This window comes from Lontra canadensis, unplaced genomic scaffold (genome assembly GCF_010015895.1).
Source record: "Lontra canadensis isolate GAN:19392208 unplaced genomic scaffold, GSC_riverotter_1.0 scaffold8, whole genome shotgun sequence".
Classification (NCBI taxonomy): Eukaryota; Metazoa; Chordata; class Mammalia; order Carnivora; family Mustelidae; genus Lontra; species Lontra canadensis.
This window is the reverse complement of record NW_022631002.1, coordinates 18518380-18542179: the sequence shown is the minus strand read 5'-3', so window position 1 is coordinate 18542179 and position 23800 is coordinate 18518380. Positions and strand designations below refer to the sequence as shown.

General features: G+C 39.9%; 2 protein-coding genes across 14 annotated transcripts in view; both read right to left on the bottom strand.

Annotated features, from left to right (window-relative positions):
• The window catches only part of TERB1 (telomere repeat binding bouquet formation protein 1), a 49773-nt gene extending 44123 nt beyond the window's left edge, over positions 1-5650 (bottom strand). For 7 of the 13 annotated variants that reach the window (XM_032854286.1, XM_032854290.1, XM_032854292.1 and 4 more), the window contains exon 1: positions 4890-5057. The gene's annotated coding sequence lies outside the window, so the exon portion shown is untranslated. Of the gene's footprint in view, positions 1-4889; positions 5059-5175; positions 5310-5386; positions 5448-5484 lie in introns of those variants that run through there. The other 6 variants (XM_032854291.1, XM_032854297.1, XM_032854299.1 and 3 more) reach the window with 4 other exon arrangements.
• A 1301-nt stretch (positions 5651-6951) lies between these two features.
• NAE1 (NEDD8 activating enzyme E1 subunit 1) overlaps positions 6952-23800 on the bottom strand; it is a 28289-nt gene continuing 11440 nt past the window's right edge. Inside the window, exons 8-20 of the mRNA XM_032854285.1 lie at positions 22752-22861; positions 21614-21676; positions 21158-21221; positions 20579-20670; positions 17979-18038; positions 17756-17889; positions 15539-15614; positions 15189-15228; positions 12755-12841; positions 11933-12025; positions 9089-9203; positions 8957-9006; positions 6952-7189 (exon numbers count right to left, since the gene is read on the bottom strand). Coding sequence (XP_032710176.1) covers positions 7080-7189; positions 8957-9006; positions 9089-9203; positions 11933-12025; positions 12755-12841; positions 15189-15228; positions 15539-15614; positions 17756-17889; positions 17979-18038; positions 20579-20670; positions 21158-21221; positions 21614-21676; positions 22752-22861 — 1094 coding nt within the window. The 3' untranslated portion in view covers positions 6952-7079. The remainder of the gene's footprint in view (positions 7190-8956; positions 9007-9088; positions 9204-11932; positions 12026-12754; positions 12842-15188; positions 15229-15538; positions 15615-17755; positions 17890-17978; positions 18039-20578; positions 20671-21157; positions 21222-21613; positions 21677-22751; positions 22862-23800) is intronic.

Below are 23800 nucleotides of genomic sequence, written 5' to 3'. Positions count from 1 at the left end.
CCCTGGCCAGACTTATCAAAAAGAAAAGAGAAAGGACCCAAATAAATAAAATCATGAATGAAAGAGGAGAGATCACAACTAACACCAAAGAAATACAGACAATTATAAGAACATACTATGAGCAACTCTACGCCAACAAATTTGACAATCTGGAAGAAATGGATGCATTCCTAGAGACATATAAACTACCACAACTGAACCAGGAAGAAATAGAAAACCTGAACAGACCCATAACCAGTAAGGAGATTGAAACAGTCATCGAAAATCTCCAAACAAACAAAAGCCCAGGGCCAGACGGCTTCCCGGGGGAATTCTACCAAACATTTAAAGAAGAACTAATTCCTATTCTCCTGAAACTGTTCCAAAAAATAGAAATGGAAGGAAAACTTCCAAACTCATTTTATGAGGCCAGCATCACCTTGATCCCCAAACCAGACAAGGATCCCATCAAAAAAGAGAACTACAGACCAATATCCTTGATGAACACAGATGCAAAAATTCTCACCAAAATACTAGCCAATAGGATTCAACAGTACATTAAAAGGATTATTCACCACAACCGAGTGGGATTTATTCCAGGGCTGCAAGGTTGGTTCAACATCTGCAAATCAATCAATGTGATACAACACATTAATAAAAGAAAGAACAAGAACCATATGATACTCTCAATAGATGCTGAAAAAGCATTTGACAAAGTACAGCATCCCTTCCTGATCAAAACTCTTCAAAGTGTAGGGGTAGAGGGCACATACCTCAATATTATCAAAGCCATCTATGAAAAACCCACCGCAAATATCATTCTCAATGGAGAAAAACTGAAAGCTTTTCTGCTAAGGTCAGGAACACGGCAGGGATGTCCATTATCACCACTGCTATTCAACATAGTACTAGAAGTCCTAGCCTCCGCAATCAGACAACAAAAGGAAATTAAAGGCATCCAAATCAGCAAAGAAGAAGTCAAACTATCACTCTTCACAGATGATATGATACCATATGTGGAAAACCCAAAAGACTCCACTCCAAAACTGCTAGAACTTGTACAGGAATTCAGTAAAGTGTCAGGATATAAAATCAATGCACAGAAATCAGCTGCATTTCTCTACACCAACAAGACAGAAGAAAGAGAAATTAAGGAGTCAATCCCATTTACAATTGCACCCAAAACTATAAGATACCTAGGAATAAGTCTAACCAAAGAGGCTAAGAATCTATACTCAGAAAACTATAAAGTACTCATGAAAGAAATTGAGGAAGACACAAAGAAATGGAAAAATGTTCCATGCTCCTGGATTGGAAAAATAAATATTGTGAAAATGTCTATGCTACCTAAAGCAATCTACACATTTAATGCAATTCCTATCAAAATACCATCCAGTTTTTTCAAAGAAATGGAACAAATAATCCTAAAATTTATATGGAACCAGAAAAGACCTCAAATAGCCAAAGGAATATTGAAAAAGAAAGCCAAAGTTGGTGGCATCACAATTCCGGACTTCAAGCTCTATTACAAAGCTGTCATCATCAAGACAGCATGGTACTGGCACAAAAACAGACACATAGATCAATGGAACAGAATAGAAAGCCCAGAAATAGACCCTCAACTCTATAGTCAGCTAATCTTCGACAAAGCAGGAAAGAATGTCCTATGGAAAAAAGACAGCCTCTTCAATAAATGGTGTTGGGAAAATTGGACAGCCACATGCAGAAAAATGAAATTGGACCATTTCCTTACACTACACACGAAAATAGACTCAAAATGGATGAAGGACCTCAATGTGAGAAAGGAATCCATCAACATCCTTGAGGAGAACACAGGCAGCAACCTCTTCGACCTCAGCTGCAGCAACATCTTCCTAGGAACATCGCCAAAGGCAAGGGAAGCAAGGGCAAAAATGAACTATTGGGATTTTATCAAGATCAAAAGCTTTTGCATAGCAAAGGAAACAGTTAACAAAACCAAAAGACAACTGACAGAATGGTAGAAGATATTTGCAAACGACATATCAGATAAAGGGCTAGTGTCCAGAATCTATAAAGAACTTAGCAAACTCAACACCCAAAGAACAAATAATCCAATCAAGAAATGGGCAGAAGACATGAACAGACATTTCTGCAAAGACATCCAGATGGCCAACAGACACATGAAAAAGTGCTCCATATCACTCGGCATCAGGGAAATACAAATCAAAACCACAATGAGATACCACCTCACACCAGTCAGAATGGCTAAAATTAACAAGTCAGGAAATGACAGATGCTGGCGAGGATGCGGAGAAAGGGGAACCCTCCTACACTGTTGGTGGGAATGCAAGCTGGTGCAACCACTCTGGAAAACAGCATGGAGGTTCCTCAAAATGTTGAAAATAGAACTACCCTATGACCCAGCAATTGCACTACTGGGTATTTAGCCTAAAGATACAAATGTAGTGATCCGAAGGGGCACGTGCACCCGAATGTTTATAGCAGCAATGTCTACAATAGCCAAACTATGGAAAGAACCTAGATGTCCATCAACAGATGAATGGATAAAGATGTGGTATATATACACAATGGAATACTATGTAGCCATCAAAAGAAATGAAATCTTGCCATTTGCGACGACGTGGATGGAACTAGAGGGTATCATGCTTAGCGAAATAAGTCAGTCGGAGAAAGACAACTATCATATGATCTCCCTGATATGAGAAAGTAGAGATGCAACATGGGGGGTTAAGGGGGTAGGAGAAGAATAAATGAAACAAGATGGGATTGGGAGGGAGACAAACCATAAGTGACTCTCAATCTCACAAAACAAACTGAGGGTTGCTGAGGGAAGGGGGCACTGGGAGAAGGGGGGTGGGGTTATGGACACTGGGGAGGGTATGTGCTATGGTGAGTGCTGTGAAGTGTGTAAACTTGGCGATTCACAGACCTGTACCCCTGGGGATAAAACTATATTATATGTTTATAAAAAATAAATAAATAAATAAATAAATAATAAAACTAGCTAGAAAAAAAAAATTTATTTTTTGGATCCCTGGGTGGCTCAGTTGGTTAAGCGACTGCCTTCAGCTCAGGTCATGATCCTGGAGTCCTGAGATCAAGTCCCACATCAGGATCCCTGCTCAGCGGGGAGTTTGCTTCTCCCTCTGACCCTCCCTCTTTTCATGCTCTCTCTCTCTCTCTCTCTCTCGAATAAATAAAAAATCTTAAAAAAAATTATTTTTCTAAAAACTTATGTTTTTTTCAACACAGCATTCTACTGTTAAGCTAAAAATTTTGTTTATGTATCACTTGTTAGAATAATTTTTAAAATAACCAGCAACCCTGATATGGCATCTCATATGCTAAACTGAAAAAAATCTATCAGAGTCCAATTAACTTCTTAGAGTCATCAGGACTCATAGAACTCTAGAATTCTTACTTACTCCAACACTATATGGTTAAAGGGAGATAGCTACTTATCCTTTCTATTTTTTTCTCATTCCCAGAATAGAAATAAAATTCCTAACCAAAAAAAAAAAAATGTGAGAATCTTTTATAAGGTAATATATAAATATATACAGTTTTGCCCCCCTTTTTAAAACTTAGATATTCCATTAAAAAAAATAGTTGGGGGACGCCGGGGTGGTTCAGTGGGTTAAGCGTCTGCCTTTGGCTCAGATCATGATCCCAGGGTTCTGGGATCGAGCCCCACATCGGGCTCTCTGCTCTGGAGGGAGCCTGCTTCCTCCTCTCTCTCTCTGCCAGCCTTTCTGCCTACTTGTGATCTCTGTCAAATAAATAAATAAAAATCTAAAAAATTTTTAAAAAATAGTGGGGGAGTATCTGGGGACTCAGTAAGTTAAGCAGCTGCTTTTGGCTCAGGTCATGATCCTAGGTTCCTGGGATCGAGCCCTTCATCAGGCTCCCTGTTTCACAAAGAGTCTGCTTCTCCCTCTCCCTGCTGCTCTTTCTGCTTGTGCTCTCTCTCTATCTCTGTCAAATAAAAAAATAAAATCCTAAAAAAGAGAAAAGAATGGTTAGGTACATTATGGTACATTCACAGGCTACTGTTACAAGAATACTGATATTTACTTGAAATGTTTAATAACAAGGCAAAATGCTTATGCTACAATTAATCTAAAAGAACAGGGCTCAAACTTTTACCTACAGCATGATCCCCATTATGTAGAGGCAAACATAAAACCACACAGAAAATATCATATTAACACTTGTCTTTAGCTGGTAGTTCTATGGGGTCTTATACCACTTTTTTCTATTTTTACAATTTTTTAAAAGACTGTTTATTTATTTGACAGAGATCACAAGTAGGCAGAGAGGGAAGCAGGAGAGCAGGCTCCCCACCCGGAGAGAACCCGACACTGGGGCTCTATCCCAGGACCCCGGGATCATTACCTGAACCAAAGGCAGAGGCTTTAACCCACTGAGCCAACCAGGCGCCCCTATTTTTACAATTTTTATAATAATAAAAATCTTCTAACATTCAAGTCCTATCATAGGCAGGTGCTGCATTCTGTAAACCTTATAAATACTATCTTTTTAGTTTTTAGAACAATCCTACGAGGGCACTATCAGGATGCTCGAGCTTGGATTCATACATGCAGAAAACTTCCTTACAGTAAGAGAAGCTTGGGAGAAAGGCCCAGAATGCAAATAAATTAGCTGTTACAATAGTTTAAATAGACTGAGAAATAACAGGTGCAGAAAACGAGCTGAGGGTACCAGGAGTGAGTTCACACTACATGTACATTGCCAGACTCAGTAGACCGGAACAGCTGTTTCGCCTCAACCCTCATCACTGCTTCCGGGTTTGCACAGGTGGGCGACGCCTGATCTTTCCAAGGAAGAAAGGCTACCTCCACCCCATTTCCCCAGTTTGCACTCATTGACACCAAGGCCCGGCTCACCTAAAGAGCTGGGAGATCGCCTTTTGAAGAACAGAGGTCTTCCCCAGGCCCTCTCTTCGCAGACCAGGGCTCTCCAGCTCCTGCCAAGGACGGGATGCTGGTTAAAGGCGCGAGACACGCCGGATCCCGGCGAGTCACCAGCAGCGAGGGGGCGCCCCTCAAGTGCTGCAGCCCACGCTGCCCGCCCCGCCCCCGCCCCGTCTGTTAAAGGGCCCCACCATTGGCTCCCCACCCCTCCCATACACCAGAATCAAGCGGCGAGAGACCCGGGGCGATTCTCAAGTACAATCGGGGTTGGAAACTTGTGTGGGCTCCACACGCCGGACTACATGGTACGTGACAATTCTCTTTCTGCCACCAGGTGCTGTGGAGACTGCAGCCGGGGTCTGTTGCTCCTCACGAAGACCCGTTCCCGCCAGCTCAATCCACCCCCTTAAGGAAGGGTAATTGCCGGGGGTCCCGCATCCCAGCGGGTGTGAGGGCTGACCCGGGCCTACCCGCGGCGGCCCACCTTCCACAGGAAGCCACAGCCTGGTTCCAGGGCGGGACCCGGGCAGGATCCGAACGCTCAGGGAGCAGAGGCCGTGACCTTTACCCTCAAGTCGCAGCGCGCTGTGTTTCCGCCCTTTCTCCCTCGCCGCCAGCGTACAGCGACGCTCGACTCGGTTTCCCGCCCAACGCGACGGGCCCACTTCCGTGGGGCGGGACTTCCTGCCACCCCCACCTCGCCGGAACCGGTGTTCCTCTAACGACCGTCGCTCCCTGATGTTTTAAAAGCGGGTCCCGGGTGTGAAAAGGGTGGATGCAGTGTCTTTTAGGGGTAGAAAGTCACAACGTAAACGGGAAATCCTATGACCCGATGGCCCGCAGTTTTTAGGGCTTTCTTTGCAAAGAGGGGCGTTGCCAACAGGGAGTCAGGAGAGCAGGCTCTGGGTGGGTGAGGCTGGTTTGGGGACTGTGGCTGCAGGGCATAGCATGGGTTAAGAGGCCATCTGAGCACCAAGCCTAACCTTATTCTTCTCTCCCAAGCTTCCTATCCTTGTTTTCTAATAAAACTGAAACATTTGGGGCGTCTGTCTGCCTTCGGCTCGGGTCATGATCCCGGGGTTCTGGGATTGAGCCGCACTACTCCTCCCACCCCCCACCCCCGTTGGGGCCCTGCTCAGCGGGAAGGGGGAAGCTTGCTTCTCCCTCTCCTACTCCCCCTGTTTGTGTTCCCTCTCTCACTGTGTGTCTGTCAAATAAGTAAATAAAAATCTTAAAAAAAAAAAAAAACCCTCAAATATTTCTTTTCAAACAGCGATGGTCCTAAGATGTCCATAGCTAAAATCTACGCATGGCTTAAATTCATTATTTAAGACTGTAAGAAAAAAAAAAGAGCCTATTTTAAGCCGTTTCTAATGCAACATAAGAGATTTTTTTAAAAAAAGATTTTATTTATTTATTTGACAGAGATCACAAGTAGGCAGAGAGGCAGGCAGAGAGAGGGGGGAAGCAGGCTCCCTGCTGAGCAGAGAGCCCGATGGGGGGCTCGATCCCAGGACCCCAAGATTACAACCCGAACGGAACGCAGAGGCTTAAGCCACCGAGGCACCCAGGCGCCCCAAGAGATTTTTTTTAAGATTTTATTTTTAAGTAATCTCTATACCCAAGGTGGGGCTTGAACCTATAATCCAGAGATCAAGAGTTGGATGCTCTACAGACTGAGCCAGCCAGGCACCCCGCAAGAGATTTTTATAAGTAAGCTTGAATTAGCAAGCCAGAAATAATGAACTCAATTAAAAGTGGATAGCTTGGGGCGCCTGGGTGGCTCAGTGGGTTAAAACCTCTGCCTTCGGCTCAGTTCATGATCCCAGGGTGCTGAGAGATCAAGCCCCACGTGGGGCTCTCTGCTCGTCGGGGAGCCTGCTTCCCCCTCTCTCTGCCTGCCTTTCTGCCTACTTGTGATCTCTGTCAAATAAATAAATAAAATCTTAAAAAAAAAAAAAATGGATAGCTTTTATTCTCTGAGAAAAACGACTGCTTCCTTTCCCCTTAGCCCACAAAGGAAAAGACTACATTATTACAAATGAGAAAAATGTTTATTAAGGAAACATTTAACAATCCTCCCTTAACAGAATTATACAGACTAGAGCACAACTTGAAGGCAATTACAGTTCAAATCATTAACAATACATAAGGGTGCTTATTCTACAACTGGAAAGTTGCTGAAGTCTGTGACATGCCACTATAAATGTAAGTATTATTAAAAATTACAAATTGCTTAGTGATTATTTTGATAACCTCCTGAGCAGCAGCTCCTGCAAGGAAAAAGGAGAAAGGCAAAGCTTTGAAAAAGGTAAATTTCAAGTTATATAAAAAAATATCCAATTCTGTAAAGAAAACCTTTCCTTTCCAAAGGCAAAAGTGTTTAAAAATAAGCCAAAACAGGCATAGCTTACCGAATCATATCAAAATCAAGGACTGCAATTTTTTTTTAACTATTATTACAGGAACTTAAAATGTTGTCCTATACATTCACACTTTGGGATATTATGCCACAATTTAAAAGAATGAAGTATTATGGTGGTTTTGAATGGTTGATATTTTAAGTAAAGTCAAAAGAGCAGTATGGTTGATAGTAATGCTTTTTAAAAAAATACATATAGACAGAAAAGAGTCTCAAAGACCACCCTTATATTTTACCCTGTGCCTACTTTACTTTAATAAGACAGGGATAATGGTATATTTGTTCTAAATACACCTGTACTTTGGAAACAACCTATACTAAACACCACCAGGCTGCTATACTCAGTAACAGTCTTATACAGTAACAAGTTTTGAGTGATCAAAGCAAACAGTAGAAAAAGCAAAAAAACTACAGGAAAAAAAATTCTTCACCTATTATGAGGCTTCATCTTTCACAAACATTAATTGACATGTTATTATATTATTATAATATTATTATATTATATTATTATATTACGTACAAAATACTCTTCTAGGCACTAGGGATAAAGAACAAAAGATATACATCCTTGACTTCATGGATCTTACTTTTTAGTAATAAGGGAGAGGTAATTTACAAATAAGTAAAATGTATAGTAAGTCAAATGACTCTAAGTTCAAAGGAGAAAAAGCAAGAAAGGGGGATATATATGAGTACAAGAGGAGTGACTCAGTTTTAAACTGCGGAGTCAGAAATGGCCTCACACAGGGAAGATTAACAAAGACCTGAAAGAAATGGAATATAACAATGTCCCATAGAATACAGAACACATTATGGACTGAACTGAATGGCCTAAAAATTCATGTTAAATCCTTAATACCTAATGTGATGGTATTTGGAGACGAAGATGGGAGTCTTTGGGAGGTAGAGAGTCATGGGATAGGGCCCTCATGATGGGTTTAGTGCCCAGGTAAGTATCCCATCTGTCCTCCCCTCTCTGAACAAAGACAATGTTATATAATGGCACACAGCAAGAGAGTAGCCACCTACAAGCCACAGACAGGCCTCACCAGAAACCAGGTGCCCTGGCCCTGACCTTGGAGTTCAGGCCTCCAGGGCATTTTTATGAAAGAGATGCTAATTTTCATATGGCCTTGAAGAACAGGTAGATTTTAGACATGCAAGAAATAGGGAGATTTAAGGCAAATGGACCCTGAGGGTTAAGGATTGAAGGAGCAGGAAATAAAAGGGCATGTCTCTGGGAAAAGGAAATAACTCAAAAAAAACAAGGCCAGAAAGGCTGAATGGAACCAGAACATGGTGTGTTTTTAATGTCAAATCAAGGACTCTGCACTTGTTTTCTGAAGATTACTATAGTATGCTTGTGTATATTGCCAGTGCATAGGGTCAGTTAAGTAAGACACATGATCAGAGCTGTGCTTTAGAAAGATGACTCTTCACTTTAAGATGGACAGCAGTGGGAGATGGAAAGCACAGAGACAAGTAAAATAACCTAAACAACACAACATCCTGTGTCAGTGACTTCCCTAGTTAAAACTGCTCAGAAAACAAAACTTCCTAACTGTACTGTGTTGCCAGAGATGCCAGTCTTCTCATCTCTGGCATCTATGGAACTCACCCCCTAAGAATGCAGCAACGGTGTGTGGCTCAGCAGCTCCGTATCGGCAACTACAGAAAAAGATGGAGACATGAACTTAAATTAGCCTTACAAGACAGGTATTATTTCTCCTATGCCCTAAAAAATACTCACAATTCATGGACATAGTCATCTTTCACCATTACAGATAATCCATATTCCTGAAGGAAGCCAGTGAGACAAGACTTCAGCTTTCCTATATCTTCTTCAACTTGGTAGTTAGATACCCCTAAAAATAAATATATGAATTAATTTTCATTAATAAAATTTAAAAACCAATGGCACCTACTTTTCTAAATCCAGTTTTAGGTGTCCTAGTCAAAATAGTAAGGTATGACATTTACAGCTATCACAAAGCTGTAACAATCAAAGAAACCATCTGAAACCTATTAAAAATTCAAGTTTGCTAAGTCTGCTTTGTTTACTGTTCTATACCCATTATCTAGAAACCTATCTGACACCCCTTGGTGCTCAATAATTATTTGACAGAGAACTGAATGAGTAAGAAAGTGATGTCCCATTTATACTCTGTATAAAAATTATGGTGCTTGGGATGCCTTGGTAGCTCAGTCATTAAGCATCCAACTCTTGATTTTGGCTCAGGTCATGATCTCAGAATCTTGAAATCAAGCTCCACATCAATGGGCTCTGCAATGGGCATGGCGCCTACTTAAGATTCTCCTTCCCTATCCCTCTGCCCCTCCCACCCTACTAAAAAATAATGGTGCTTATAAAAATTATGGTGTTTATTATTAATTTCCAGAAGATTAAATGACACAGAAGACATAAAGCTATAATAGGTAACATTTATTGAACATTAGTAAATGCTGGACAGTGTTCTAAGTACCATATAAATTGAGTTAATCCTCATAACAACTCTATGAAGTAGGTACTATTATTATCTCCATTTATAGGTGAGAAAACTGAGGCACAGACAGATGAAGTTATTTGGCTGAGTTACTTAGCTCCTAAGTAGCAAAACTGGGATATGGGCCTGGGCAGTGCTTATGCTTATGATTATAGTATGTCTCCAAAGGCAAGCTATTATTACTCCTGGAAGGAAGAACACAATTGCTGTAATATTCAAAAGTTACTAAAACAAATAATATTTTTTAGCCCTTCTGGTTTAAAAACCATCACTACTCTTCCTAATAATAATAATACCAAGCCTTTATTGAATACTTACAAGGTGCCATGTAGTATGCTAAGTGATTTTCATGCATCACCTGCGTAATCCTTAAATCCAAGAGTAGGCAGACACTATTATTGCCATTCCAGAAGTGAGAAAACAGACTTGGAAACAGTGACTCACCCATGATCAAGAGATAGTAAGTGACAGAACTTAGATCTGAAGCTAGGTTCAACTCCAAAGCCTATGCTCTATGTGGTAGCTAGTATCCCAAGATGGCTCCCCAATGAACATTCCTTTGTGCCCTCACATAGTCCCCTCCCAGTCTTAATCTAAACTGGCCCTATGAAGCCAATAGAACATGGCATAAGTGATGCTGTATGACTTCTAAGGCTAAGTCATAAAAAGCTTTGTATGTTCCACCTAGGTCTTTTGGAATGTTAACTTTGGGAAAGCCAGCCATCATGTAAGAAGTCTGCCCTAGGAATACAACACTAAAAGGAAACCCCAGTTAGCCATGGAGAGAGATATCTGACCAACCGCCAAGCAGTTCCAGCTGTTCAAACTAACAGGCTAGTCACAGTGAAAATGTCTTCTTGGATGTCTAGCTCAGTTAAGCCTTCAGAATGATCCCAGCCCCAGGTGTCACACAACAAGAGTGCCCCCTCTCCCCAGCAAGAACTGCCTGAGCCCAGCCAATCCACAAATTACAAGATAATAATTTATTGTTTTAAACTACTAAGTTTTGGGATGGTTTGTTATGCAGTAAACCAAAAATACAAGCTATCAAACAATACACATAAAGTAATACATATTTGGTGTTTATTCCTTTGCTTTCTTCTGGTACACTTGCTCATTAAGACTGTAACTCAGTGGGCATACTACATAAGTTGGGGCAGCAGGTTTTATGATACTCCTAAAATGTGCTGCTATGCAATAATACGGCACAATTAAAATTATCTTAATAAAAATATTCCAGGCAACTGAAGATCTTTGAGATTATGCCAATTCTCCAATTAACTACATTTACAGACCCAAAAAAATAGATTCTGAGCAAAGAAATCCCTACATCTTCAGAGTTCTGAATTCAAGTCACTGGCATACTTCTTATAGCTTTCCCATTCCACTAAATTAAACTCAGTCTGAGTCTTAGAAGTAAACTATGGAACCTGACAGAAAAACAAGTTTTATTCTAGGGGCACCTGGGTAGCTCAGTCGGTTAAGTGTCCGACTCTTGATTTCAGCTCAGGGTTATGAGATAGAGCCCTGAGTAGGGTTCTGTGATGGGCGTGGAGCCTGCTTAAGATTCTCTCTCTCCCATTCCCTCTGCTCCTTCCCACAAACTCTGCCAAAAAAAGAAAAAGTTTTATTCTATATGCATTCAAACAACATTTCCCTGTAATAGTTAAGAATCAAACATTATTCGCAGGGCGCCTGAGTGGCTCAGTCGTTAGGTGTCTGCTTTCGTCTCAGGTCATGATCCCAGCATCCTGAGACTGAGCCCTGCATTAGGATCCCTGCTTGGTGGGAAGCCTGCCTCTCCCTCTTCCACTCCCCTTGTTTGTGTTCCCTCTCTTGCTATGTTTCTGTCAAATAAATTTTTTAAAATCTTAAAAAAAACAACAAACCATTATTTGCAAATACTTACACTTAAAAAACAAATGGTCTTTTCTCACTGACCTGAAGTAGGTGTAAACTGGTTACAGTGTAAAATTCAAGCACCACTACTATAAACACTCCAAGAACACCCAAGAAACTTTAAGATTTAATTCAATTTAATTATTTATTCAAGACTTTATTGTATATGATAATGAGGTTACTACTCTTACCTGGATATCGACCATGTTGTTTATGAAATCTATCAACAGCCCGTAACATTAAATATAATACTATCTCATTATCTGGATTGTCCATGCTGGAAACTGAAAGGGAAAAACAATTCATATAACTTGGGTAATTCATTACATAAAAACAATGTAGAACTGAATTTACTATATACTCAAGCTTCAGGATACAAAGCAATTCTATCACAAAATTTAAATATTTTGTGACAATAAAATACAAAATGATAAATAATAGTAAAATAAAGGGAGAGGGAGATATTTTAAGATCAAACCCTGTGTTCTTAAGGACTATCAGCTACTCACATAATCCCTATTAATGTAGTAATGTTCTGACTTTAGCTCTTCTTCATATCACACAACTTACTCAGTAGTCTAAATATGATTTCATGTAGGGGATCCTGGGTGGCTCAGTGGGTTAAAGCCTCTGCCTTCGGCTTAGGTCATGATCCCAGGGTCCTGGGATCAAGCCCCGCATTGGGCTCTCTGCTCAGCCGGGAGCCTGCTTCCTCCTCTCTCTCTCTCTCTCTCTGTCTGCCTCTCTGCCTACTTGTGATCTCTGTCAAATAAATAATAAATAAAATCTTTGAAATAAATAAATAAGATTTCATGTATATACTAAGTTTTTATTTTGCAGTTATGACTATTTGGAAGTATGACTACTTCTTGGTTTATAGAATAAAATTTATAGTACAATATTTACATTATCCTGTCAACTATCATATACTCACTACTATTAAAATATATTTATTTATATCTCTAAATTTAATTAAAATTAATAAGCTAGCATCAAAAGGTTATTATACTTACTTATTTCCTCTTTGTTAATTGTATCCAATCCATATTCTTCAGCTAAGGATCGACATCTTACCACTCGAAGAAATGCAGAATTGGTGCCTGAAACAATAAAGACATTATGGAAGAAAACAGTTAAGACATGTGAATATTCCAAATCACAAGTCACTCTAAGAACAGGGAATTCTGTGTATACTCTTTGCAGACATGGAAATCCGAAGAAATACCTCTTTGGCTTGAATGGTTAGCAGAGAAGGCACTAGAGCACAGATCAACTGAAATTCATATCCCTGGCAGTACAACCAGCTCAGCACTGAGTAAGGAGGTGATGGCAAATCTCTGAGCTTGCTTTCATTTGTAAAATGGGGATTTGAAATTTGAAAGCTGTTCTGTGGATCAAATGTGCAAGTGTAGCAAGTGCATACCTAGCACAATGCCTGATAAGACTCAGTGAATAGTTGTTTTTATCATTATTAAGGATAAGTAGTCCTAATGGAGAGCATTATATATATTGTACACTTAAATATGTAAAACTTTATTTTTTTAATCGATCTTTTAAAGATTTTATTTGTTTATTTGACAGAGAGAGATAGATCACAAGTAGGCAGAGAGACAGGCAGAGAGAGAGGGGGAAGCAGGCTCCCTGCTGAGCAGAGAGCCCAATGTGGGGCTCAACCCCAGGACCCCGAGATCATGACCTGAGCCAAAGGCAGAGGCTTTAACCTACTGAGCTACCCAGGCGCCCCTGTAAAACTTTCTTTAAAAAAACCTTTGTATTATGGAAATTTTTTTTTTTTATTTTTTTTTTAAAGAATTTATTTATTTATTTGACAGAGAGAGATCACAAGTAGATGGAGAGGCAGGCAGAGAGAGAGAGAGAGGGAAGCAGGCTCCCTGCTGAGCAGAGAGCCCGATGTGGGACTCGATCCCAGGACCCTGAGATCATGACCTGAGCCGAAGGCAGCGGCTTAACCCACTGAGCCACCCAGGCGCCCTGTATTATGGAAATTTTCAAACATACCACAAAGTAGAGAGAACAGAATTAATTGTCAAGTACTGAACATCCAGCTTCTAATTTTGTATCATATAAGCTAGTAGAGCAAACACAAATGCAGAAACAAGATGCAAGATTGGTAGTGAAACAAAACATTAAAACTAAGCCTCAACAAGCACAATGGAAGAGTCATTAAAGGGAGAACATGGATAAATATATTTTAAGGCTGGGGAACATACAAAATAAAGACTTTTGCAGAAGCTAAGAGCAATAGCTACAGGGAAAAATTCTCAGCACATAAAACAAATTTTATTATTCTTAAACTTACTCTTAGTTTTTTCTTTGCTTTCTTTCTTTTTTTTTTAAAGATTTTATTTACTTATTTGAGAGAGAGAGAGCACAGACAGAGAAAAAGAAAGCACAGAGGGAGAAGCAGACTCCCCAGTGAGCAGGGAGCCCAACAGACTCGGGGCCTGATCCCAGGACCCCAGAACCCTGGGATCAGGATGTGGGCCAAAGGCTGATGCTTAACCAACTGAGCCACTCAGGTGTCCCTCTTAAACTAATTTTTTTTTTTTTAAGATTTTATTTATTTACTTGACAGACAGAGATCACAAGTAGGCAGAGAAGCGGGCAGAGAGAGTGGAAGAAGCAGGCTCCCCGTGGAGCAGAGAGCCCAGAGTGGGGCTCGATCCCAGGACCCTGGGATCATGACCTGAGCCGAAACAAAGGCAGAGGCTTTAACCCACTGAGCCACCCAGGTGCCCCTTAAACTAATTCTTAAATAAAAGAAAATGCTTTGGGCCTCCTGAGGAGTTATCAAGATCCTAGGAACTGACCCACTCTGAAACTGGATGGCAAAATTCTTAACTCATCAGTCATTTAACACAAACCAAAGTATTTGTTTTTTTTTTTTTAAAGATTTTATTTATTTGACAAAGATCACATGTAGGCAGAGAGGCAGGCAGAGAGAATGGGGGAAGCAGGCTCCCTGCCGAGCAGAGAGCCCAATGCGGGCTCGATCCTAGGACCCTGAGATCACGACCTGAGCTGAAGGCAGAGGCTCAACCCATTGAGCCACCCAGGCGCCCCAAATCAAAGTATTTGAAACAATACTGTCAATGCACATGTGACTCAAGACTTCACGTCCAAAGTCTTCAGATAAAACTTTCCCAATTTATTTAAAAGTAATAAGCTGAAAATAATTCTGTATTAATAACAATTTTCAATTGACCTTCATGTCTTTTCAGCACTGCCATAGACAGATGAGCTCTATCTGTGACCCACTCTTAAAACACCCTCTCCTTTTATTATATTATGAGGCAAAAAAACACCAACTCTTAGTAATTCTTATCTATACCACTGAGACCATGGAAAATTTTTAATTTCAGCCATTTAAAATTCCTGAAAACATTTTGATAAAGCAAATAAGGAAATTAATTCAAGGGGACTTACAGAGTAATTTTAATTCTTTCTCTGAAATGGACTCTGGTGCCTGTAAAGAGAGAAACGCAGGTTTTGCTCCAGTATAAAAGAGGAGATGAACACAGACTGCAGCACAAAACCAATCACTGGGAGACAGAAAGGCTTTCCCCAAGCGCTGCAAGAGTTCTATAAAAACATCTTGTTTTCTTAGTGAAGGCCTTTCTCATTAGGCAGGTAAGTGAGTGATCCCTCTAAAGCGGCCTAGAACCAGTGCCACACCCTCTATGTCTAAACCTTTCTGGCTCCCAGAGTTATGCAATCAGGCCAAATGGAGCTGCACTGTCCACAAAAGGCACAATGCGCTCAGATCAGAAGCTTACCTGGCCGATAGACTGCAACAGTTTGGCAACATGATTACCCACAGCAGCAGCATCTTTCTTTGCTTTTTCACGGTAACTGGAAAAAAACAACAAACATCTGTTTTAATAATTTTTAAAGTTAGCAAAATTTAAATATCACCATGAAGCAAATTTCTTTACTTTTCATGAAAAAATACTGGTTTGGTAAGATACAAAATGTGAAAATGCCATGGAAATGCTACCAGCAGCAGCTGTTAGTGGCTGGGAATCTCCCCAGTGTTGGCAATGGACTTCTGGAATCTGCTAATGCCCGAGCTCCGTCTATAGTAACAGCAACTTAAAAACTACCCTCCTAGAAGGATCTATGAGCCATGCTTCTGGGAGGACCTGACTACATATGTTACTGAAGAACATGATGTATCTCCTTGAAGTTAAATCCAAGGAAAGTTAAATACTTCAAAACTGTCTATCTACAGGGGTGCCTGGGTGGCTCAGTTGGTTAAGCCTCTGCCTGCGGCCCAGGTCGTGATCCCAGGGTCTCAGGATCAAGCCCCACATTGGGCTCCCTGCTCAATGGGGAACCACCTTCTCCCTTTCTCTCTGCCTACTGCTCCCGATTGTGCTCTCTCTGTCAAATAAATAAATAAAATCTTTAAAAAGAAAAAAACTATTTACAAATTCATGTAAAACCTTTAAGTCTGTTTATACTTTCATTCTCTAAAGATGATCTATGTTAAGCTGACTACCTTCAATGTGAGGTCATACTTCCGTCTATCCTCAACTGACTTTCCCTAAGTTTTAAATAGTTGAAATCTTAGGCTAGGCGAACAAAGATGTGTTAGACAGTGGCTGAGGTGAAAAGTGCAATATCTAGAGAACAGAGATCTTCTGTGTGACATCCTTTGGTCCTTGGGGAACTCAAGCCAGCGGCCCTGAATTCATCAGCAACATGCCTAAACTACATAAGGGTAATATCCACTGAGACCTATACTTAGGACAGTCTATCTGGGTTCAAACTAGTGACACCTAGAGAGCTGGTGTTCATCTACAGTAACAAACTCTTTAAATTATGAAACATTACGATAAAAAATTCATCAAACTAAGACTTCAAGTTTTAAGTTACAGATAAAAGTTCCTACAGGGCCACAGTTAAGGTGTAGAGCTGGGCAGCATCTGACTCCTGGTTTCAGCTCAGGTCATGATCTCAGGGTCATGGGACTGAGCCCTGCGTTGAGTCCTACCTCCGCCTCTGCACTCAGTGGGGAATATGTTCCAGGTTCTCTCTCTCCCTCACCCTCTGCCCCTACCCTCCTCATTCACTCTCTCTCCCTAAAAATAATAATCTTAAAAAAAAAAAAAAAGAGTATAGAGCTGGGTTTCATGGATTCAAATCCTGGTTCTGCCATTTCCCAGCTATCTGACTCTGAATAAATTACATTTTCTATGTTTCAGTTTCCTCACCTATATAACTGTGACAATAATAGTATCTCTGTCTGGGGCTGTTATAAACATTAAATTAGTTAATATACAGAGCAGTTCATAGCACAGAGTTAAATGCTCAAATATCAGGTGTTTGTTTTTTTTTTAAAGATTTTATTTATTTGACACAGAGAGAGAGATCACAAGTAGGCAGAGAGGCAGGCAGAGAGAGAGGGAGAAGCAGGCTCCCCGCTGAGCAGAGAACCCAATGCGGGGCTCAATGCCAAGACCCTGAGATCATGACCAGAGCTGAAGGCAGAGGCTTAACCCACTGAGTCACCCAGGCACCCCAAATATCAGGTTTTTATCATGAAATATGAAAGAAAGAATCTGCCCCCTACTCAGTAGATGGGAACTCTCTGTACTTTCTGCTCAATTTTGCTATAAAATACCTAAAACTATTTTTTAGCTTATTTTTAAAGAAACTATTACAGAGTTGCACTTGATTTTTTTTTTAAGAGATTTTATTTATTTACATGACAGAGAGAGACACAGTGAGAGAGGAAACACAAGCAGGGGGGGTGGGAGAGGGAGAAACACGCTCCCCACTGAGCAGGGAGCCCTATGTGGAGCTTGATCCCAGGACCCTGGGATCATGACCTGAGCTGAAGGCAGACGCTTAATGACTGAGCTACCCAGGCGCCTGTTGCATTTGATTTCTGATAGAGTGATAAAATATGTTCATCTGTACTATAAACAGGTTAATTTTTCAGAAATATAGTTTGAAACAGTAAACATAGTCTGAAAACAGTGACTTACACATTCTGCAGTTTTATATATTTGCTTGAATCCGCAATCATATCCGGAATTGTGCCTCGAACAGGTAAATTTCCCTGACCCTCTTTGGCCACAAATTCCTTTAAGGCACGAGCTAAAATCCAAAATGATGGAGTCTAAAAGAATGAGAAAAAAAAATTAGTATTAAATGGCATCTGAAATGGACCCAAAGATTAAGATGGCACTATTTACTTTCGGTTGTTACCTGTTTGGTGATATTTATGCAGTTATCATCATTAAATATATCTTCAATACTGCTTGGGATCTAACAAAGGAACACAAAAGATTTACTTATACTAAGAATGTGGCCATCTGTATTTCCACTATTTCCCAAACAAGTTCTCTGAATTCCTACATTGTAATCAAATAAAAACTTCTGATGGGCTTAGACAATTTTGTAAGGATTTTATTTATTTGAGAAAGAGAGAGAATGCACGCACACAAGTGGTGGGGAGAGGCAGAAGAAGAGGGAGAAGCAGACTCCCTGTTGAGCAGGGAGCCCCCACTTGGAGCTCACTCCCAGGACTCTGGGATCATGACCTGAGCTGAAGGTAGATGCTTTATTGACTAACCCACCCAGCCGCCCTGTGCTGAGACTTTGAGAATCAGTACCAGACAGAGAACTGATGAGGAAACAGAAAATGGAATGAAGTCCCCTCCTGCCCGCTGGGGTCAGCACTAAAGACTGACCTGTTCTCTTCCATCACACATGGATTACAAAAGGAGCCAAAGTAAATCTTTGATATAGTTACATCTAAAGACATAACAAAGATTTCAGATATTTGTAATTCAGAACGTCTGAGTCAGACATTCAGATCTGTAGTCCTTCATGTGTTTCCAGCTTGTCAAAAACTTGAAACCCTTATACCCTAAATCAGTAACTACTGGAAGAGACAACTCTGGTAAAAACTACATAGTTTAAGTACTTTTAATGCTGGCAAAATCATCACACATTAGTAACAACTATTGAAATTGTAGGCTTTGATTCTACAGCTTTGTGGAAAAAAAAATTTACCAGTAACCTCTTTTTTTTTTTTTTAACATTTTATTTATTTATTTATTTCTGAAAGTAATAACAGAGCATCAATCAGGCCACCCTTCTGTCTCTTACCAGTAACCTCTTAACTGGTTTCTCTGTTTCTGTTCCCAGTCCTCTGCAGTCTATTTTCCTCACAAGAACCAGAATGATTTTTTAGAAACATAAATCAGGTCACTCCACTCCCTGCTCAAAATGCTTCTATGAACCCCTTCTGATCCTAGGCCTCCTCACCCTCATCATGCTCTACCCCTCTGCTCTGCTTGAATTTTGTTCAAAACACCTAGTGCATTTGTCTGTTTGCTTAGTTCACTATACAGAACCTAACTATGAGAACCTTGGTTTTTTTTTTAATTGGGGTAAATTTTACATTTAGTGAAATGAATCTTTTTTTTTTAAGATTTTATTTATTTATTTTACAGAGAGAAATCACAAGTAGACAGAGAGGCAGGCAGAGAGAGAGAGGGAAGCAGGCTCCCCGCTGAGCAGAGAGCCCGACGCGGGACTTGATCCCAGGACCCCGAGATCATGACCCGAGCCGAAGGCAGTGGCTTAACCCACTGAGCCACCCAGGCACCCATAGTGAAATGAATCTTAAAGGTACAGTTCGATGCATGTCCTTTTAACCATCACCTCAGTTAAGACATAGAAAATTATCTTCACGCCAGAAAACTGATAAAGCACACACTTATTTTTTTTTAAGATTTTATTTATTTATTTGACAGAGAGATAGAGAAAGAACACAAGTAGACAGAATGGCAGGCAGAGGGAGAGAAAGAAGGAGGCTCTCCGCTAAGCAGGAAGCCCAATGCAGGGCTTGATCCCAGGACCCTGTGATCATGACCTAAGCCGAAGGCAGCCGCTTAACCGACTGAGCCACCTAGGCGCCCCTAAAGCACACACTTTTAAATACTCAGCCATACTACCTCATTGTCTTCAAAAAGCTTGTAATGACAGCTTAAGTGCTTTCCTAATGTGAAAGACAGCATTTTTTTGCTATATTAAAATTATAAGAAAATTCTTAACTTACCAGTTGTGTTATTCCAAATTTCCCAAAAACCTCACTGGCAAGACCTTAACAACAAAACAAAGGCCATCTAAATGGAGTTATCCTCCAAATAATGTCTTACAATGTCATTAAGAATGTCTTCCATTATAGCCAAGTAACTATTGTCAAAAGCAAATGCAGAGTAAGATTTAACTTTTAGGCAACACAATTTTGGACCAGCAAAATATCAAACTCATTATATATTTCCTACACCCAAACTGTTACTATTCACAAATCATGTACTTCAAATAATGTATATAAATCATTGTATCACTATTATATCCTGAAGCACTGATATCCATTTCAACAAGGACAATATGGTCTTACTAAAACATGATTCAATCCGTATTATAGACACTAATTTCTAACAACTTTACAATTTAGGAAATATTAATTTAAATCTAAAGTCAGGGCACCTGGTAGCTGAGTCAGTTAAGCACCTGACTTGTGATTTCAGCTTAGGTCACAACCTCAGGGTCATAGGATGAAGCCTGGCAGCAGGCTCTGCACTCAGCTGGGAGTCTGCATGGGATTCTCTCCCTCTCTCTCTGCCCCGCCAAATCACGCACACATGCACGTATGTCCTCTCTGGCACCCCTTCTCTAAAGTAAATAAATGCATCTTTGAAAGAAAGAAAGAAAGAAATCTAAAATCAACTATTTCACGTGAGGACTTCAAAAAACACCTTTCTTGTATGAATTCTTCAGAAACACTTTAATACCTGAGTTGTATTTAGTGCTGTGTTCACATTTTTAATAGCTTCTTCAAAATTCTCTTCATCTTCTGGCGCCCCGTTTTCATTCTTTAGAATTCCTAGTAAAACAGAAACTGGTTAGCAAAAAATAGCCCTTTCCTTCTCACCCCTATGCTCTTCCTAACATTATGGAAATAACCTCACCAGATCTTAAAAGGGAGGATTGGATACTGAAACTTAGGAAGAAACAGGTTTCTCATTAGTCATTTTTTATTAATATATTAGTAGCTATCTTTTTGAGCTTTTACTCTGTATCAGACACTATTAAATGTACTTTACATTTTATGGTATGAATGAATCCTCACAACAACCCATGAGGTAGGTATGAGCAGCCCTCAGTTCCTCATTTACTGATGAGGAAACTATCATTAGTCATTTAAAAAAAACTGTATGATGAGTGGCTCCTAAACCTCCCCTGAGAAAAAATAAAATACAAGCTCATGATGGCATCATCTGATAAAGTTCCTGACAGAAATCCGATAAACAGCTTCAAGCAATATGCTTTTCAAACTTTATACAACATTCAATTATATCCCATCATATTACCTTGTCTAATCAAATCTCTGAAGTCTTCTTTCTCTTTATACGTTTTAGGTATTCGTCCATTTGTCTAAATTGGTTAGAAATTTTTAAATCCTAGTTACAAAAAATCAAAGATGGAAGTCGAGAGTCCAAAGATTCCCCCATTCTCCCCTCCATGCTGAGATTTCATCAGCAAATACCTCAGTGAAATCAGAGGTTGACTGGAAAGAAAACAAAACTGGGCCATTTCGCTACACTCATTCCCCACGGCCAGTTTCAGAATGACATTTATTGGTATTTCATTTTGTTAATAAAAATATCAGTCTCAAAAGAGGAAATGCCAGATTTAAAGAGAAAAGCACCCACCTCCCCTGTCACCACATAAAGAAAAGAATTAATCTCCCACTTTCCTCCAATGAAATCCTTTAAACTGAAAGTACAGTCACACATGGAATTTGTGTTTTTTAAAAAAGGACGTACTTCACTATACCACTGTGCTAAATATTTAGCTACGATCACAATCCATGGAGTATGGCTATGGTCCTAAAAACAAAAGAAAAAATCAAAGAAAATGTCAGTATTAGCTAACGTTAATTGTTTACCTTTATTCTTCATCACATCATCTCATTTTTAATAAATCCAACAGTAATTATGATCATCTCCCAGTATGTGTAGTATAGTGAATGGAGAGAAATGAACTGAGTTAATGAAAATTGCTTTATAAACTTTTTCTAGAAGTAATATCCAATTTAATCCTAATATGGCAGGTTTGTACTATGACTGTCCCTATTTTACCATCAAGAAAAGTGTCTCAGAGACATACCGCCCAAAAAGAAAGCACAAATCTCTTGATTTCAGATAGCAATCGTAGACTGAGAAAACTGTCTTCTAGTCAAAAACCTGTATTTTAATAAATACAAGGGTAGGAAAAAAACACATACTCCTTAAGTTACATAATCTATTATAAATATCATTATTTCCATAATGAAATATGGAGTTGCCTGGTAACTCTTCAAACACTAAAAATAACTTTCAAGAGGAATTAATTTCAATAAACACCCAACCCCAATTCACACTTTTTAAGAAGTATATCTAATTGTTTACAAAGGGGTCATGAAGAGGGCTGCTGGGATATGTTTATGTCTAATTCGCTGACCTGGGTGTTGATTACACTGATATGTTCAGTTAACAAACTTCTCTTCAATAAAAGAACTTTTCAGGGGCGCCTGGGTGGCTCAGTGGGTTAAGCTGCTGCCTCCAGCTTGGGTCATGATCTCAGGCTCCTGGGACTGAGTCCTGCATCGGGCTCTCAGCTCAGCAGGGAGCCTGCTTCCCTCTCTCTCTCTCTCTCTGCCTACCTCTCTGCCTACTTGTGATCTCTCTCTGTCAAATAAACAAATTAAATCCTTAAAAATAAATAAATAAATAAATAAAAGAACTTTTCAAATTTTGCTGGAAAACAAATTCACTTCAAACAAATTAAGTACAATGTTGTTACTATGTAATCTGGATGACAAGAATATGGATGTTTATAGTATTTTCTCATTGTGGTGTAATTCAAAAACCTGAGGTTAAAAAAAAACTTTTAATCTATCTTTAAATGGAAGGTCACACATACCTTTTTTTCCATATGATCCAAATCATAAGACTGAAAATGTTCTCTCAGTTCAGGAAATGGCTTATCCAGTCGTAGATCCTCTAATGCATTATCTGGATGAGATTCTATTACTGTGAAACAAATAGTCCCAAAAAAAAAAGACTTCTTTAGTGATACTTCTAGAATACACTACATTATAGGGGCTTAAGAAATCTGTAATTTTTGAGAGAGTGGGATATCCAGCTTGTAAGCAAGCAGCTTCATTTTGTGCGTGACAAAAGAGTGATTTAAAATTGGGTGATGTTGAGAGGGGCAAGATGATTTTTTGTTCAAAAAAGTGCCCAGTGGGCGCCTGGGTGGCTCAGTGGGTTAAAGCCTTTGCCTTCAGCTCAGGTCATGATCTCAGGGTCCTGGGATCGAGGCCCGCATCGGGCTCTCTGCTCAGCAGGGAGCCTGCTTCCCGCTCTCTCTCTGCCTGCCTCTCTGCCTGCTTGTGATCTCTCTCTCTCTGTCAAATAAATAAATAAAATCTTAAAAAAAAAAAAAAAAAAAGTGCCCAGTGCCATACTGTGGAAAAGGGAGGCAAGCACAAGATCGGGCCAAATCTCCATGGTTTATTTGGTTGAAAGACAGTTCAGGCCCCTGGATTTTCTTACACGGATGCCAATAAGAACAAAGGCATCACCTGGGGAGAGGAGACACTGAAGGAGTATTTGGAGAATCCCGGGAAGTACATCCATGGAACTAAAATGATCTCCGTAACATCAAGACAGGAGGAAGGGCAGACTTGATAGCTTATCTCAAAAAGCTACTAAGGAGAAACAGCTGGCCATGCTCATTTATTCTAAAACAAAAATGTCTCGAGACTTTTTTTTATGTGTAGCATATTTAAATTGATCTCATACCAGAATTCAGATCATGAATGGCTGACAGAATATTTCTTTTGAACAGTTCTGACTTAAATAAGATTGGCTCACAGTTAAATGAATATGATCAGCTTTTTGAACTTTGATAGTAATTCTGGTTCAGCAAGTGCTATCACTATTTTCCCCTTCTAAAAATATGATAGG